Source organism: Medicago sativa, chromosome 3 (assembly GCF_051527215.1).
Source record: "Medicago sativa cultivar Bolivia chromosome 3, Bolivia_mono, whole genome shotgun sequence".
Classification (NCBI taxonomy): domain Eukaryota; kingdom Viridiplantae; phylum Streptophyta; class Magnoliopsida; order Fabales; family Fabaceae; genus Medicago; species Medicago sativa.
This window is the reverse complement of record NC_140751.1, coordinates 73,520,351-73,538,837: the sequence shown is the minus strand read 5'-3', so window position 1 is coordinate 73,538,837 and position 18,487 is coordinate 73,520,351. Positions and strand designations below refer to the sequence as shown.

Here is an 18,487-nt window from a genome sequence, read left to right as displayed (position 1 = left end):
ATTTCCTTCTATTTTTCATTCCTCCCAATTTGGGGTGTATGTAATGGAATGGAACATTTTAATTGAATAATAATTACGCTTTTATCTTTGTTTTTTTCATCACCGAAACTAGAGCCGTCAATATCATGGGGCCTTGAAGTTTTGGCCCCAGCCCACATAGTAAGGGGGCTTGAAAATTCACAAAACAAAAAGGCCCACATTGATGCAAGCCCACAAATAAAAAAATCAAAAAGCCCCCAAGCCCCAAAATTTCTATAAACATTTTTTTTAAACTTTTTTATTTAAAAAAAAGTTACCCAAAAAAAAAAAAATTTTTACTGAAAATTTTTTTTACCGTAACTTTTTTTTTTTTACCCCAGAAAAAAAATTTACCGGAATTTTTTACCCCAAAAAAAAAGTTTTGTACCGTAAAAAAAAATATTTACCCCAGAGAAAAAAAATTTACCGGAATTTTTTACCCCAAAAAAAAATTACCGTAAATTTTTTTTTTTACCCCAGAAAAAAAATTTACCGGAATTTTTTTACCCAAAAAAAAATTAACGTGGGCTTTTTTTAGGCCCACAAATAAGTTGATTTTATGGTGGGCTTGACCCCAAATAATTTTGTTCAATTAGGGGCTTTAATTTAGTGGGCTTGGTGGGGGCTTTTTCAAGTGGGCTTTGAAATTTGGGGCTCAATCGACAGCTCTAACCGAAACAGTTCTCCATATTCTATCTTTCTCGTGTCTTTTGCTGTTTCTCAATTGCATGTTCTTTTTTCTTGTTCATGTGTTAAATTCTCCATCCATGACAATTTCTCAATTGTTGCATCACGTCGTCAACCAATCAATTAATTTTCCATGTGTTAATTTACATTTTTCATGTGATATTGTTTCTCATGTCTTCATTTTTTTATCAGATTTCTTATGTCTTTATTAAAAACTAATTTTCACGTGTTAAGTTTTTATGAGTCGAACTCCATTTTTATGTCTTTATTAAAAAACAAGTGCATCACTTATTCTGCCAACCCATAAATTTACGATATGTTAGTTTACATTTCAGATAAAAATAATAGAAAAACTTCAAACATACTAAACTAATTAAATTCTAAAATCAGAAAGTGTAAAAATCCAAGAGAAAAAGAGAACTTGAAGATTTAACTATTTTAATTCTACCTAATAGTTCCTTAAAAAAAAATCTACCTAATAGAAATGGTATAATTCGTTCCATTCCATCCCCTTTCCAAATAATGGAATAAAAAATTTGCTCCTTTCGTAAAATACCCAAACAATAAAATGTAGTTTTTATTCCATTCCACTCCATTCCATTCCATCATATTTCATTCCGCTCCGTTCTGTTCCATCAATCCAATCAGAGCCATAGTCAAAAGCAACAAAGATGATCCTTCTAAATCAACTTTATCCATTTCTTCATCTTCACAATAATCGATTTAGATGGTCACAGACTCCCAGGCATTTCATTTAATTAGGGTTTCAAGACTGTACCTCGATCTCAATCAAATTTCAACAACAAATTCGCTACCTTCATAGTCACCAGCATACTTACTTGCCTCTCATGACAAACTCCGATCCTCCGCCAAATTCTCCGCATTCAAACGGCGGCGCTCCAACGTCTCTCCTCCTTGATGAACTCATCGTGGAAATCCTATCACGTCTTCCTGTCAAAACTCTTATGCAATTCAAATGTGTTTGCAAATCATGGAATACCCTGATTTCTCATGATCCCGTCTTCGCCAAATTGCATCTTCATCGATCGCCACGGAACACCCACCTCGCAATACTTTCAGACCGGTCCATCACTGACGACGAGACGGATTGCAGTGTCGTACCCTTTCCCGTATCTCATTTGCTCGAGGCTCCGTTAACCATCATCCTCGATCGGTACCGATTGAGGTTTGTCGACATTCCCAACGATCCTTGCTACCTATTGAGTAATCTGTATTGCTGTATTATTATTGGTTCCTGCAATGGATTACTCTGTTTGCGCAATTATCCTTGGACAACATTGCAGCCTGAACAACATTGGCTTCGTTTTTGGAACCCAGCCACTAACACATTATCTGAAATATTAGGGTGTTTAAATAAGTTTTTCAGGTTAACGTTTGGATATGATATTTCAAACAACGATTATAAGGTGGTGGCATTTTCTGCAAACGAGGTCAAAGTTTTTAGTTTGAGAGATAATGTTTGGAGGGATATTCCAAATTTTCCCATTGTTCCTTTTGACATTGAGGCTGGTCCTTGTCATCCATATGTGAATAATGGTGTGTATGTGAGTGGCACTATTAATTGGTTGGCTATTCGAAATAAGACCGAATATGAAAGGAATGATATTTCAATTGATCAATTTCTCATCGTCTCACTTGATTTGACTACTGAGACGTACCAACATTTGCTGCCACCGCAGGGATTTGTTGAAGTACCACCTGTTGAGCCAGCTGTTACTGTATTGATGGATTGTCTATGTTTTTCTCACCGTTTCAAGGGGACCCATTTTGTTTTATGGATGATGATGGAGTACGGAGTTCAAGAGTCTTGGACTCAATTCCTCAAAATTAGTTTTCAGGACCTTCAAATTGATTATGGCATTAATGATTCACTGGAATATGATGGTTCTCAATTGTTCTTGTATCCATTGTACCTTTCTGAGAGTAATGACACACTTATAATGGCAAGCAATCAACAAGGCTATGACGGTCTTGATAAACATGCAATTCTCTATAATTGGAGAGATAAAAGGGTTGAGCAAATTACATCTGTTGACGATGAAATATTGTGGTTTCATACCAAGGATTATGTTGAAAGCTTAGTTTCACCCTTTTGAGAGTAAGTTTCTCTTCAATGATTTAATTGTTTGAATTAATTTTAAGTGTTTTATAATCATTAAACTGAATGAGTTTGTTTTGGGTTGTTTTTATATATTATTATAACTTGAATATAGTCCTCCCAAAAGGAAATTCAACGACTCTTGAATGATCTTTATTTGATTGGCATTCATAATGTTTTATCCAAAACGATAGTATGAAATTGTTCTCAACTTGGGAGGATAATACATTATTGAAAATTGAAATGCAAGGAAAAAAGTCATAAAAAAGTAGTAGAGTGAAATGTTAAAGCTAGAAACATGTCAATGGGTTGGTTACAAATATCTTTAAACTTGAGCAGATTTATCATAAATTGACTGGTCTATACATAGATGAGAAAATGAAAATGTCATTTTCTCTTTAAACTGATATTAATTGCATTTACTTCAAAACTTTGTTGTAGATAATGAGTGTGATGTACTTATACTTTGTAATTGTATGGTATAAACATTCAAATTAGCTGAGTGTATGTTTGTGAACCCACCCCTTTTGTTACTTATGGGTGAACTAAGCTTTGGAATGAGTGCCAACTGTTTTCTGATAGAATAAGCTGAGTTAACCAACAAGGTTTGGCCGTTTGGGTCTAGCCAAAGAGGCTAGACTCCCACAACATGTAGAACCAAGGTTTGAACCTCAGCTGGAAAGGTATTCACATTCAAGTGTTTGACACACCTCGAAAAGGATTACCTCCAGTAGAGGGATCCTGTAGAAAACAAACAAATAAGTGCTATCCTATTACATTTTAAGCATGAAAATGCTTTTGTAAATAATTGTATATGTATTTGATATTCTTCTTGGTTTAGTTTTGTTTATACTAGTTCAAGTTTATCCAAACTAACTTTGGAAACAATGGTTATTACATTTTTGTACTTTTTTTTTCTAGGGAACATTTTTGTACTTGATAATGATATTGTAGTATAATCTATTTTTTAATATCATAAGCATCATGTCAGTTATGGTACTAGCTTTTAGGAATCATGGTTGAAGCTAATTTCTTTCTTATTATTTTTTCACAAAAGGAATGTGGCTTCACTTTTGAGAATTATACGTTCATTTTTTCTGTTTTTGCTCTACATTTTGTATTTGATGTTTTTCTCTCCTGTTTAATACGGGTCTTTCTTGAATCATAGGACCATGACCTTAACTTCAAGCACTTTTGGCATTATTGATGGTCGATGCATGATGGTAGGAAGAAAGGGAAAAAAGAGACTTATTGGAGCTGCATTTTCTTCAGTTTTAGTACTCATGTTGTATAAGACATTTTGGCCCTCTTGATGCCTCTTTTGGACTTCTTTGAACTGTTGTGGAAATTTACCACAATATCTGTGTTGTTTTGCAACAGTACTCTTGTTTGTGTAAGGGCTAGTGGAAGTCTCTTAACTGTTTGTGGATTATATTAGTGATATTTTTGTAGTTGCATAATATTTACATTTAATAATATATCAATTTCATGGTTGGATGATCTTTCCTTAGCATTTTCTGCAAATTTTTCCATAGATTTAAATTGATCTCGCTATTAATTATTTTCACCCACTCGAATTCCATTTTATCCAGTAGTGAAACCATGGTAGAGGGTCAGGTATGGGTCATGGTGCATGTACAAGTACAGGGTCCTTAGATTCCTTGTAACCAGCGAGGAACTCACCTTGCAGGCTGTTTGGTGATTTTTATATCAGCATCTGTCACACTAACCTAATTGTGAAAGGTTGTATGAATATGATTACCGTCACATAATCATGCTATTAAAATCATTTTACTAGATGCAGTTACTTTCATCATGTATGGTGTTGATTATGATGGTGGAGATGATGATTAATGTTTGAGTTGGCTCAACTCAAGGGAAGCCAACTTGGTGGTTTATATTTGCTTTGGGAGTGTGTGTCATCTCAATAAGGAGCAGTATTTGATGACAGAAGGTGGGCTGCCTGGAAAGGACTTCTTCGGGTGGTTCCCGTGTATGGTAAAGAGTTTTGCGTGTAGAGGGTTTCAAATTCAGTAGGGATGGTGGTGAGAGGCTACGGGCCACAGAGGTTGATCTTGAAACACCCTGCAATTGTATCTACTATAAGAATGGCTTTATTAAGCTTAGACTGTATCTACTATAACAACAATGCAGGACATTCTTCTGTTGACCGTTGACCATATTATTCAGGATTTGCTTGTCATGGAATGTATCAAGCACCATTATTGGTAGAATAGGAAGTAAAGAACCTCATCATGTCACAGATGGTAGATCCAAAATGGAGGAAGATAGCATTCATTGCTTCAAATACTAGGTTTGCCCCTAGAAAGTATTCTTTGGTGCAACGTCAAAAATCCTGCATAACACTTTCCAGCTTGGTGCTCATATGCTGATTATGTCAGTTTGTTTGAGTTCCTCTCACTTCAGGTACGTAGTTATAATACATGTTATCCTCCCCACGCCCAATAATAGCATAAGCTAATAAGAGTTTTGAGATGGCTTTATTTTTTGTTGTGTGCCCAATTCGAATCGCCGATTGATTTCTTTGACCTGAAACCGGTTTCTAAAAGATGAATTTCAATCGGTGAGTATTTGCTTCTTGTAATTTTTCTTTGATGAACAATGCTTCTTGCACCATGCCTTGTCATCAAAAAGTGTCGTACTTTCCTGCTAATTTAATTTTTCTTTTGATTCTTTAGTTTCTTTGCTGTTAAGATTATTTTCTGTTGATTCTGCTTCGCTGTGTTACTTATTTTGAATTCACTCCTTGCAGGTTATATGAAATACTAGAATCTGGTTAGTTTAAAGAACTAATATAATTTTTGATTTTTTACTTTTTATCATTTTGTGGTGTTGAAATCCTGTATTGGTACAAATAGAATACTGTCAAAGAAATAGAGCTGATGCAATCCATTTATTTATGATGATTATAAACTCTGCCTTTGTCTCACAGAGTTAACAAAATTCGTTTTGCTGGCATACAGGGCTGCTACGGTTCATAGATTATAATGAAATTGAATATATAAGAAAAAAGATTGATGTAGGTTTAGTTGCATCTACAAAGTGAGAAACTTCCATTTGTTGAAGTCTTAACTGATTAATGTTTCCAACTTGACCTTTTCTGTTTTTTTTTTGCCTGTTCTTTCTTATGCTTCCGAATAAAATATCGTTTTATTATAATATAGCTGACTACCAAGCTTAAAATGACACGAAGTCTGAAGTATGACTTGGTTTTTTGGGATTGTACATAAACATACTTGTGAGTTATGACACTTGTCTTCTCACATGATTAGAGAGCATTTATTCAGTTACGATTTTGATTTTTCTTGTCTTAACTGTCCTTTGTATTATAAACTCTGATTATTATTTTTTAACAGTTAGCATTTTGCTGTCAAATGTAATGCAGGAATTTGTGTTAGGGTAACTTTTGCCTTTGGATTGTAACCATATTATGGTGTTTAGTCTGAGCACTATCAGCATTCTGTGAGATTGCCTTTTCCTTTCCGTTAACTTGTAGAGACTATTCATAATCTGTTGTTTTCTGAATGTTCGTTCATTACTTGTTTGAGAGGTCAAGGTTATTCCTATTTCCCTCATGTTCCTTTCGTTAGACCTGCAAAATGGAGAGTTTACTCAAGGATATAGAGTTCAAATCTATAATTAACCAAATCAATTCATTTAGTTATTATGTTGCTCAGTCTCCATTCTGATGTCTCTATAGACACTAAAGTAAACATTTCTACAAATTAATTTCCTCTCACTTTGCTCTCTTCTACTATACCCATAATATACAACACTTTTATTAACATCTTTGGAATCTATAAAACAAATTGTTGTTTTCTTATCTTTAAGGCGCACATATCGGCAAACATGAAAATGATGGTTTATTTGCTTATAAAATCATGTCACGTTGCATATTCTTGCGTTGAAACACTTGTACTATTTAGCACTTCTCTAGAGGGAAAGCTAATATATATGGTGGTTACCATTTAAGAATGGATAAGAAAGCTAATATATATGGTGGTTACCATGTAAGAATGGATACATGTGCAATTTTTCCAGCAAATAAGATGGTGAATTTGGGATTATATACAACCACAACCATTTTTTCTCTCTACCATTTTATTTGGAGCGAATAAGGTGGTGAATTGGGATTATATACCACCAGTTCTTATCTATACCATTATACAGCTATTTGAATTTAACTTACAAGGAAAAAACAATTTTTTGCCAACACAAGTTGATCTAGTCGGTAAAAATTCAACTCAAATCTCATAAGAACCTGAGTTTAAATTCTGCTATCGATTTCATTGGTGAATAATACAAGTACATCTGGCAGACTTGATAGTTTTTCCTAACCCTAGTGAGAGTCCATGGATTCAACTCGCATAAATTATCAACTCGTTCTATGATTTTAGAGCAACGGCCGGTACAAAGTATAGGACCCTCTCCGAAGAAAAAAAAAACTCATCATTCAAAGTATAAAGAATAGAGAAATGATATTTTGACAACCACTTTTTGACAACTTTTGGACAACTTTCTCTTTCATACTCACATGATGTTGTTATCCTCTCTCTTTCTTTTTCTCTCACCATTGTTTTTGACCAATAAGAAGTGAGAAAAACAAGGTTGTCAACAAAGTTGTCATCAAATGGATGTCAAAATATCATTACTCTAAAGAATATAAATCAAGCCGGATTGGAGATAGATAAGACATATGCTTATAAACTCATCGATCCACTCTCTTTACTATGTTTTCAGTTAACCATCATAAGACACCTTCAAACAAAGACTAGTTTGAGACTTCCACTTGCACAACAAAAGATCATGATAGCTCGTCAACAAAAATTCATGAACATAATGCAAATGTGTTCTAGATGTATAAAGCCTTTAGTATGAGGTGAGCCCGTTATGAACATAATGCAAATCATAGTGTTCTAGATGTATAAAGCCTTTAGTATGAGGTGAGCCCATTGATGCTAATGTTCCTGACAGATGCTGATCTCCATAATTAACTTGAGTCTCGCCAAGACAGACGCAAACGCAATTTGGTGCCAAAATTTCATTATGCTACGTATATGGAAGATATCAAGAGAGACTTAAAAAATAAGCTCTCTTGATGGACACGACAAAATAAGTGTTGTGAGCCTGGAGACATTAACAAGCCTTTCTTTTCCGATTCTCCTCTGAGGCAGCTTCTGATTGAGTCTGGCCAAATACAGAGCTGCAAAACATGCAAAGGCACAAAATAACCAAATCATAACACAGTAAAAGACATTTACCAAGACAAGAGGTACATTTTAAGTATCAAGTAACCACATTTCCATTCAATCATTGAAATCTCAATATTATTTACAGTCCTGAACGGCTGAAGCCAATCATAGTTTAGTCACTTGTATTTCCATCCATGTGCATTCCCATTTTTGTTTCTCTATTTCAGTTAACATTCTACAGTGGCAAAATGTGACAGGATGAAGACATTGGGATTAAAGGGGCATTATATGAGATTGTCCAGAATATAGGACTGAAAACTTCATCCCAATCAGTAAGCATTGTCTTCCACATAATGTAGGTTTTCTTCTAAATATGCTAGCCGTTAAATTAGATACATTATCTTTCAGACTTTCACCCAAAGCTATAAAATTCGGCTATGTAGAGGAATTTTGCTATTTGTATTTAATAGCAGCCTGATGATAAATGAATAAAAGAAATTGAAGAATACAGCGGAAAGAGGGAAGATTTCTGCAAGATTGAACTGATTACTACAGTCTGCAAATAATGAACATTTACATTCATTTGATGCATCATAAATGGTGAAGCTTATGCAAACATAATGACGAATGGAATGATATAATTTTAGAGAAATACGCTTACCTACAGGTTGAACACTTGTCGTGATGCTCACAGAATATGGATAAGCATACTGAACATACATAGCCCATGTCAATTGTTTGCTTATGGCAGAAGCACCTGAACATTTCATACAATTATCTAAGTGTCGATCTTATAGTTACTATTAAACAGAATAAAATTGGCCACACAAAAAGAGGTTGCCCTCAGGTAAACAGGTTTTTATATTTAGCGAATTAAAGCTTCAAAAGTTGGGTTATAGTAAGCATGGATAAATATATTTCATATTACTCAACCACAGGTTACATAAAGACTTGCCGAATGCCAAGACAAATGTCAATTTATCTCAAAATACATAATTTGATATCTTCGGTGTAGAAGCAATGTAGAGAACAAAGTCATAAATAGTTGTGTATTTTCAAAGCAACATAAATTAAAAAGGGAAAAAGATCAATTGGACAAAATGCTTCCATCTTTACAGGATGGATGGAGAAACAGTGGAAAAACAAAATAAAAAATCTCAAACGGGAAAAGATTAAAAGAAAAGGAATAACTTACGAAGCACGAAAATCCACACCCAGAGATTTAGGAAGCCTTAAAAATTCACGAGAATGCAAATCAGTTGCAAACACCGTCTACATAGACAAAGTCACATTAGAGTCAGAAGTAAATTAAAAAGTAAAATTGCAAAACAAATAGTCAGATCTTGATAAACAAAAAAACTCCGATAACTTGTTTATCCATTAAAGTTGATATGAATCTGGCAGAGGGCAGTCATTGAATTTTTAAGTTTGAGTAATATATAATGGTTTATTAGATTAGTTTTAGTTTTTCATATCTGCTAGATTATTTGGTTGCACTGTTTTTTTTTTTTTAAAATGACTAAATATAAATTGAAACATTCCAACCCAAGCACAATATATACCTGAATCGGAATAGACAGATTGCACACCCGCGCTAGCAGGGCAAAAACAAGTGATAAACAGCACCACTAGACAACAAGATAAAAACACAAAACACAGCATACTCCCTTACAATTAATAACTTATTCCACCGAAACTGCTAAAGGCACCAACTAAAAAGAGAGTCTGATATCACACAAGAACAAGTCAGCCACTGTCATATAACCAATAAAAAGCCACAGCAGCCCACTACATAACACCAAAAACCAGAGCAACACTTGACACAGATCTACACAAGCTTAAAAGATCACTGAAACAAAACCAAAGCCAAAGCCTTCCCTCCTCAACACACGGATAACCTGCTAACGTCCTCATCTCTTACTAAACCAAATAGCGGATAGGGTCCCAAGACCACTCATAAAGTGACACGGAAATGTTGCCAAATTCTGTAAATACCAACACCACGCCGACACTATAATGATATCCACCACTTCTTTCTTCCGCTGAAGCACCTTACTTATGGTTTCATTCCTTTCTCTTCTACTAGAAGCCTGCCTATATATGAGTTTTATGAATTTTGTATAATATGATGATTAGTGTTACAAATCCACGATTTATGATTTTACTTCCCCTTCCGATTTTGCGTAAAATCTAAATTTTAAATACCTTGACTAGGAGCTACATGGTACATGCAAAAATGAGCTCGATGGGTTTGAATACTTTTTCCTACATTTTATGTTGACCCAAAAAAGGATTCCAACATGCAGTTTGTACCACATGCATACCAACTTATCTGGAAGTGCAACCATGAAAAAGTAAGCTAAAATCCCACACACCAATAATGAAAAAACAAATTGTCCATCTTGAAGTACTATCAAATAGAGATTTGACAATAATTTAATGACTTATTTGTTGAATAGCTGTTAGGTTCGCTTTTCGAATTTAAACTAATTTTATGTCAAACAACTTATAGGGAAGGAAGACACATTGTAACACTAAAAGAACATTTAATTCATTTTTCTTGTGTGTATTCTAAAGGCATTCAGGTTCACAGCCTTTTCGTAACGACGGTATTGGAAGTTAATTATAAACTACTGAGACCTTGATAAGAAGAGTTTGCCATCTTAAAGCAAAGTATGAGGTGGCTCTGTCATTACCTTGCCATCTTAAGACATTAGTTTGTGAACAGAGAAAACTAGTATCAGCATTATCTATTTTGTCTTGCACCGCCGTAGGGGTTTCTATACCACAGTTATTTTGAAGTCTTATGTTTTAGAGGTAAACTGATTCCAAAAATATTTTATTATAAGCAAGGCTAAGGCTACTAAACAAATCTAGTGTTTAGTGAGAGCATTCGATGAATGTTAATATGAACTTAAACTACAGTAATTTAATTGTAATACTAATATATACTCGTTTAAAAATGTATTCAAGTCCTGGGGTGAACGAGTCAATTAAGACAGAATTACTGAAAGATACTGAAAAAGCAGTCAAATGCGCCAATTAAAACACAAACTTACTGAAAGATATTGAAAAAGCCCTTCCATTTGGGGAGGCCTGTAATATATGCCACCAGTTATGTATGAAGCCTGCCATACATAATATAGAGATAAAGGACAAGAGTCAATAAAACATATTCTGCAGTACCTACTCATTAAGTGTGTAGGGGTGTGTGTGTGTGTTTGTTTAATTTAACTACCTGTTGAAGGAATGCAGAATTGTTTGAACCAATAAAACAAGAATCTACAGGAACCTGCAGTGCCAAAATACTGCACTAAGTAGCCAACATAAAAACAAGCAATCCTTCTGTGTTATTATATAAATATATGTTGTTGAAGTCCACAGGCAGTAAAAAGCCAGGGTAGAAACCAATCATAAAGGAACAATGAAAGAAAAAATTAAGATTGAGTACATACTACAGAACGCTGAGCAGAGAATATTGCATTCATGATTGCCACATACCTGAAAAGGATGGAAAGTGTGATTTGAAGTGAAACAAAAATGCAGAAATTAAGAGTATAAAATGTAAAGATCGTGAGGTATGTACTGTTCTGGTCCATCAGTAGATCCTTGTAGACATAGAATCTGTTCACAAATAAGTAAATAAATAAAGTAATTATCCAAAATATGTAAACTATAAATGAACTGTAAAAGAAATGAAGTCAAATATAAATTCACAAAAAAAAAAAAAAAAAAAAAGAATAGCTGGAAATACTAACAATGACGATTTTTATAAAAAGAGCAACTGCCTATATATTAATTTAAAAACAAAGATGGCCAATCATATGACTTATGAGCGAATTGGAATGTGTTTAGCAATCGTGTAGTTGATACTCCGATTTAAACCAATTCAAAATCAATCAGATGTCAATAACTATATATCTTGGATCAACACATTATATTGTTGTCACAAACAAGTGAAAGTAAAAAACTTGTAGATACGAGACTGAACACAATACATAGCATCAAATAATCAACGAGTACAAAAACCCAAGGCTTATAAAAAAATGTGTTCAAAAAACCACAATATCAACTTTCATTCAACAAAGTTGAATCGAAAATCATTTAAACAATAGCCAATCAGCTCTAATGTCACATTCACTATCACTACTATCAAGCCACATTAACACAATAAAATACTTGAGTCAATCATATTTGAGAAACATCTCCAACTACAATTATCACATTCAAATGTACTGTATAGTTCCATACAAAAACAAATTGATGATTAGGCACACAGATACATACCCGAGGTTGAGGATGCATCGGTCCTGAACGAAAAGCTCTCTGTATATCTAATAACCAAATCAGGTCAAACAAATTGAAAACCCTAACAATTAAAAGAGTGTGTAATTGCTTGTAAGCATTAATGAAAATATGAAAAAGGATACAACAAAGTGCCATGGACAATGCTCCAGATAAGAGGGAAGAAGGAACGGTTCCAGGTTTATGATGAGGCGTAGTCAATTGCTGATCTTTAACGACGAATTCATCGAGATTATGAAGAAGATTGGAATAAATCGCAGGCATTGTACCGTTGGTAGAAGCATGATTCTTATCAGAAGCGGAATCGTAAACGTATGAACAAGAATTGCATCCGGTGGCGATAACTACAACTTGATTGAGTTGGCCGAGGAGGAGTATTGAATTGAGAAAAGCGAGAACTTGAGAGAGGAATTCGGAGAAGTGAAAGGGGAAAGAAGACCAGAAGAAAGGGTTGGTGTCGAGTGTGACGACGAGGAGGCTGACGTCATCTGCGTAATTCTTTGAAGGAGCTGAAGTAGTCATCGTCTGTTTGTTGTGTCTGCGTTAGACTGAATTGATTCTCAATTTCATGATTCTGAAAAGAAGTCGAAGAGGGTTCACTGAGAAATCCTTGTTTGCGACGGTGACTGGTGCTCCTTTCCTTTCTTGGTTGGATCCTTGTCTAGTAAAATTGTCTTTAAAAATTTGTAAATGAGCAAAGGCTAGTTCACTGAGAAATTCTATTTCCTCTATTTTACTAAACTAGCCTTATTTACAAATTTTTAAAGACTTTCTTATATTATACTTAAAAATAACGCAATTGGACAAAATAATATTAAAAAATAACTTAAAATGAATTTGTGAAATTACTTAGTACAAAATGTTTGATGTTTTGCAAAGTTAATTAACAGATTTTCAATAAGTCATTTGTGCTGAGAAAATACTTAATGCAAAATTTAAAGTATGTTTGGTTGGACATTTTTGAAGGAGAAAGAATATTTTGAAGGGATAGAATTATAGAGCAATTTTTTGCCTCCCCCAAATTAAGGTTTTTTTTGAAGGGGACAGGAAGGATGTTAAAATAAAAATTATTATATTAACAAAATAAATTTCCCTTTATTTATTTATTCTTCACGTGTAGCATTCCATTCAAAAGCATGAATTATGAAAACAGTGTACTATCAACTACTAATCATCATGAGAAAGAACAAAAGATCAAATGTCACTTCTACAACCTAGTTTAGTCTAGACTGATGATCTGAAACTGAATCCCTTTGCCTTTAGTGTGCATGCTTGATGAGAGCTGCTGTATCCTGCTTATTTATTTTGTCTGTTCTTCTCGCAAGTATTTGTGTTTCTGGGTATGTCGTGATGCTATTTCAAACAACAGTTACATGCTCTATAGTTAGATTACATCTCAATCATACTGCAATAATTTAAGAATTAACAGCCTACGATGGAATAATGCAAAAATCCAACGTGAATATTTCAACTGCTAGGAATAGGAGGGGATATTATATATACAGGAAAGGAAAATATAAACCTTTTTCATCCTTCACTAAACTAAACTAACAAAACTCAGAAAGAGAAAATTCTACACAATATTAGCCTTTTTCATTTTCTATTACCTTCACATAATAAACCAAAAAAAAGGAATGTATTTATAATTAAAAAATATATATTAGGTCGAGGCTAATTAGGTCACTCCTAAATTTTTGTCAAAAAAAAAAAGGTCACTCCTAAATTGGACAGAGCAACAGAAAATTGTTGAGCAATCAACTATTTAAGTTTTTACAATAACCAAAATAAATAAATCCTACCAGAAAAAAGGAAGAAATACTCCCTCAAAAAAAAAAAAAAATTAAGCAAGAAATACTAGAACACAGTTGAGAAACATATTAACATGATTACCTCCACCACCAGGCTTCGCTTACCTCTCGGCTGAACTCTGGATTACCAAGGGAATTAGAGGGTTGATACGGAGACATAAATGATTACAAAGTGTGCACAATGGCGCCACCATCAATTTCTTGAAATTTCTATGAATGATTGATAACAGATTATGCCTAGAATTACTGACCCTAGATGAACAAAATAGTTCAGCAAAACACCAAGTAATAAAAGGCTAAGCGTAAGATTAAACCCGAAATCCCATAGATTTCCAGATTCACAATCAGTTAAAGAGTACAAACAAATACTAGCAACTACAATAGATAGGAGCACCCGTGGCAAAGACATAATTAAACCCACCACAAAATTGGGAAGATTACAATGCTACAGGGATCATCAACTTGACAAATAATAACACAAGTGTGAGTGTCAAAGTGGGTAATGGTTTCACCAAGGAGCATGCGGCAGAAGCACCAGAAGAAATTCCACTAATAGGGCCTAATGCAGGAGTAAATCCTGTTGAAGGCACCACAGAGGATTTGGGTGATCTCCCATCAGTTCCGTCTAACAGTGATGATGGTGACGGGGCTGGTGCAAACATTGATTCTCTCGGAACAACTGTAGGTGGGGCAATAAGAGGAGGGAATTCCTGCGACCCTGCAGAATCATTTAAAATACATTCAGCACTTTGAAGACGTCTCAGAAAATCTGACTTACTATAATGCTATCTATGATACTTATTGTTATGTTTCATGGCTCCTTCCATCACTTAAATATGAATTACAGTGCTACATGATATTAAATCTCAATCACTCTAGTTTCCGGTGTTAAAGACTATGGCACTTTGAGCACACACAATTTGCTATCATATAGCACATAGAAAAATCATGAAGAATAGACATAGCTCATTAATTGTATCTCTAACATAACAAAATTTTAGAGATCTGAAGTACCATCCATTCAGAATAAACCCATGTTCAAGTAGCTAAATTGCTGAATAGAATATCTAGTGGTACTTAGTATGGCCACCTAATGCAAACTGGATCAATTGACATCACGGTAGATAAATCTTTCAGTGTGAAAAGTAACAAAATATAATGATTCATTTAACAGTCAAGAATGCCATTCTGCAATGTATTAGAGAGCTGTAATCCCTATATATACATATATATAAGGATGCGGCACACTGACCTGGACATCGAGGCTGAAGGGATGGGGTCAACCTGCAGGGAGGCAAGAAAATTAATCGAGCTTAAATTCAAAGACGAGTTCAGCAAAATATACATTATTGAAATTGAAATGTCTCAATGAGAAAAGCAGGAACGTAGAGGATAAACATACGTTGTTGCTATGGTACCATTAACAATACCATCGTAAGTGCAAGAAGTCACATTGCAACCACCACCAGTCTGTTGCACGGTAACATTACCAAGCATAAGATTGCTGTTCTTACACTGCATGCTCGAGCAAGAAACAGCTAGAGAAGCTGGCATACAGTACAAACTGCAGAGAAAGTAAGAAACCCAGATACACAAGTCAGAATATTCTCAATCTCAGAAATGGTCATTTGACACGGTAACAATGGAGCAAAAATTCCCTGGATTCGTTTGGCATAAAAAACATTTAACCCTGAATTAACACCAACATTTTCAAACGTGTTCCTTAAAACAAAATGACCCTACAAAAGAATCTAGATTTATGTATAAAGAGAGTAAGGTATGGATTGCAAACAGATAATAAAAAGATGCCTGAGTACTTTAAGTTTCGGGGTCCACAGCTACACTGCACGCAGTGTCCTGCTGTAATAGCATAACTTCCATTAGGGACAAGCAATCCAAAATCAGCAGAATCTTTCGGAAACTTTGATGCACAGGCTGCAAAATGAAGAACAAATGTTAGCAATTAAAGAGTCTTACATTCACAGCGTAGACCGAATAAGACACTATTTGGATAAACAACTTAATCAAGCACTTATAGCATTAAGTGCTTATCGTATAAGCACTCATGTATGAGCTATTATTACAACAAAAGATAAAATAGAGTTAAACTATTTTCCTATAAGCTACAAGTTGTTTTCATTAGTTATCTTGGAAGCTTATGGAAGTAAGCTAAAAACAACTTATATATGTCATAAGTTGTTTCATAAGCTCTCATAGATAACCTCAAACAAGTTAATACAAACAGACCCTAAATTACAGAAAGTACAAAGAAAAACAAAACAATAAACAAACACAATTTGAAAGGTTTAATGGTGAAGATGAAATTAAGCACTTGTAGCATAAGTGCTAACCAAATGAGTGTTTACGTACAAGTTACTTTTATGACAAAAGATAAAATGAAATTAAACCAATTTTGTTAGTAAGTAGACAAAGTGACAAAAACCACAAAACATCACATGAAACTTCTACACACAATTGCAAAGTTTAGGTTAAACCCGGATGAAGGTGTTCAACCTAACGATATCTGCATTGTCAATTGAGCTAGGCTTTACCGACGAAATCAAACTATTTTCCTATAAGCTAGTATAATTTAAGGAAATAAGTTGAAATCAGCTTATATACATCCCAAGCCGTTTCCATAAACTCAAACACTCTCACAAGCGTAATGCAAGTAGATAATTTCAAATAAGGCAATCCAAACAGACCCTAAATTAAATTATAGAAAGTACAAAGAAAAAAAAAACTAACATAATGTGAAAAGCTAAAGCATGAAAATGAAATTACCTGGAATAGGAATAGCAAGAATATCACCAGCAGAAATCCCAGTAGTTCCCATAGCATTAACATTCATCAAATCAGTAAGAGTAGTAAAATACCTAGCAGCAAGAGAATTCAAACTATCCAACGGCTGAACAACATAAGACATATAAATCGCGGGCAACCCATTATCAGAACCATTAAAACAAGTACAAGGAAGAGGAACAACAAGGTTCTGACCAACATCAAGAACATTCGGATCCGTTACAGAGTTAGCTTCTCTAAGCTGATCAGAAGAAACCAAACCACCGTAAATGGAATCAGCAATGGATGAAAGTGTGTCAGAAGGACGGATTTTGTAGTTGGTTGAAACGGATTTACGGATTCCATCTACACAAGAGCATTGGATTGGGATTTTGAGGTAGAGTTTTGAAGGGAGGATGTGGTGTTCAACGTCAGGGTAAGAGATGTCAATGGAGTTTGCAGTGAGGAGTGAGATTGGGTCGATTTGAAAGAGGGAAGAGAGTTCGGAGACTTTGAGGTCTGTGTAGAGAGTGTAACCTAGGAGAGAGTTGCATGTGTCGGAGGTTGTGCATGGTTCTATTGTTGATTTTGAGGTTGTTGTTGTGAAGAGTTTGAAGAGGAACAAGAACAAGAATAATAGAATGTTTTTGTTCTGCATTGTTGAAATGTTGGGTTTAGGGTTTTGGAGTTGTTCTCTCTCTCTCTCTCAGGAAAAGGAAAAGGAAAGTTTCAGTTTGAAAGAGAGAAATTGAAAGAGAAAAGGGAAGTAGTGGAAACAGGTGTGTTGCATTATATGCATAGAATAGAAGAGGACAAGTAAAAAAACATGAAGAACACTGGTCATATAGTCAGATCCTCGATCATTGAGATTTCAACGTTAGTTGGCTAGCTGGACTGTTTTGTCCCTCTTTTCATGTAACTATGATTTATATAGAGCTGTGATGACAATTCATATTTTTTTACCGTTTCATCTAAATATGTCCAAATTGTTCAATTACTTTCATCATTTTGTAGTGCATATAATAATAAAATTAAGGAAAAGGTACTATAATAAATGTAAACAAAAAAAAGGTACTATAATAATAGCTAAATAGCCTTGTTAATTTGTTATGATCCAAAGACTTCGATTAACTACAGGTAAATGAAAGGTAAACATACACTAAATTCTATCGTTAAACTTTATTAAATAGTAAAATCAATTTTTGTAAATACAACATTCATAGATCTATGAATGTTATGGAAGAAAATTTGCTAATTTCAGAGCTGTACTTTTAGGAGATATTGGTCGTTTTTTATTTTGTCTTTTGCATGGTTATGTCACATATCATATGTGGTTTGTTGGTGTGATTATAGATCTACAAATGGAAGGGCATTTTTGTAATTTAGCAGTTTGCTTTTTCTACTTTTTGGACAATCCGGTGTGTGCCCCACGTTGGAGCTGTATTGGTTGGTATGGTCCGGTTATGGTTGCTTTTCTAAGCATTTGGGCAAAGAATTAAAAACTGTGTTGCCATCACATTTATTTTGCGAAAATACTTTTTATTATCATGAAGAAG

General features: G+C 34.3%; 3 protein-coding genes across 5 annotated transcripts; 1 reads left to right on the top strand and 2 right to left on the bottom strand.

The window, feature by feature from the left end:
* The first annotated feature begins 1,219 nt into the window (after positions 1–1,219).
* LOC146940030 (F-box/kelch-repeat protein At3g23880-like) lies at positions 1,220–4,324 on the top strand. The gene is made up of 2 exons (XM_085753607.1): positions 1,220–2,824; positions 3,993–4,324. Exon 1 carries the CDS (start codon positions 1,554–1,556, stop codon positions 2,820–2,822), a length of 1,269 nt encoding a protein of 422 aa, XP_085609733.1. The 5' UTR covers positions 1,220–1,553; the 3' UTR covers positions 2,823–2,824; positions 3,993–4,324.
* Positions 4,325–7,522: 3,198 nt separating this feature from the next.
* Positions 7,523–13,003, bottom strand: LOC146940029 (basal transcription factor complex subunit-like protein). 3 transcript variants are annotated; one of them, XR_015031870.1, is made up of 10 exons: positions 12,468–13,003; positions 12,325–12,371; positions 11,624–11,661; positions 11,493–11,538; positions 11,276–11,329; positions 11,097–11,165; positions 9,233–9,309; positions 8,699–8,794; positions 7,753–8,048; positions 7,523–7,692 (listed from the first exon to the last, which is right to left on the bottom strand). XR_015031870.1 is itself a non-coding variant. In XM_085753610.1 (10 exons), the coding sequence occupies exons 1-10, from the start codon at positions 12,862–12,864 to the stop codon at positions 7,982–7,984; spliced, it is 1,023 nt and encodes a 340-aa protein (XP_085609736.1). In that variant the 5' UTR covers positions 12,865–13,003; the 3' UTR covers positions 7,543–7,981. The 3 variants fall into 3 exon arrangements, 2 of the variants coding, with proteins under 2 accessions (XP_085609735.1, XP_085609736.1); XM_085753610.1 differs by adding an exon at positions 8,512–8,643 and having other exon boundaries at positions 7,543–8,048; XM_085753609.1 differs by having other exon boundaries at positions 7,523–8,048.
* Positions 13,004–14,436: 1,433 nt separating this feature from the next.
* On the bottom strand, positions 14,437–17,745 carry LOC146940028 (lysM domain-containing GPI-anchored protein 1-like). Its single transcript, XM_085753608.1, has 5 exons — positions 16,935–17,745; positions 15,968–16,085; positions 15,553–15,714; positions 15,403–15,434; positions 14,437–14,868 (listed from the first exon to the last, which is right to left on the bottom strand). The coding sequence occupies exons 1-5, from the start codon at positions 17,587–17,589 to the stop codon at positions 14,588–14,590; spliced, it is 1,248 nt and encodes a 415-aa protein (XP_085609734.1). The 5' UTR covers positions 17,590–17,745; the 3' UTR covers positions 14,437–14,587.
* Between the last annotated feature and the right edge of the window lie 742 nt (positions 17,746–18,487).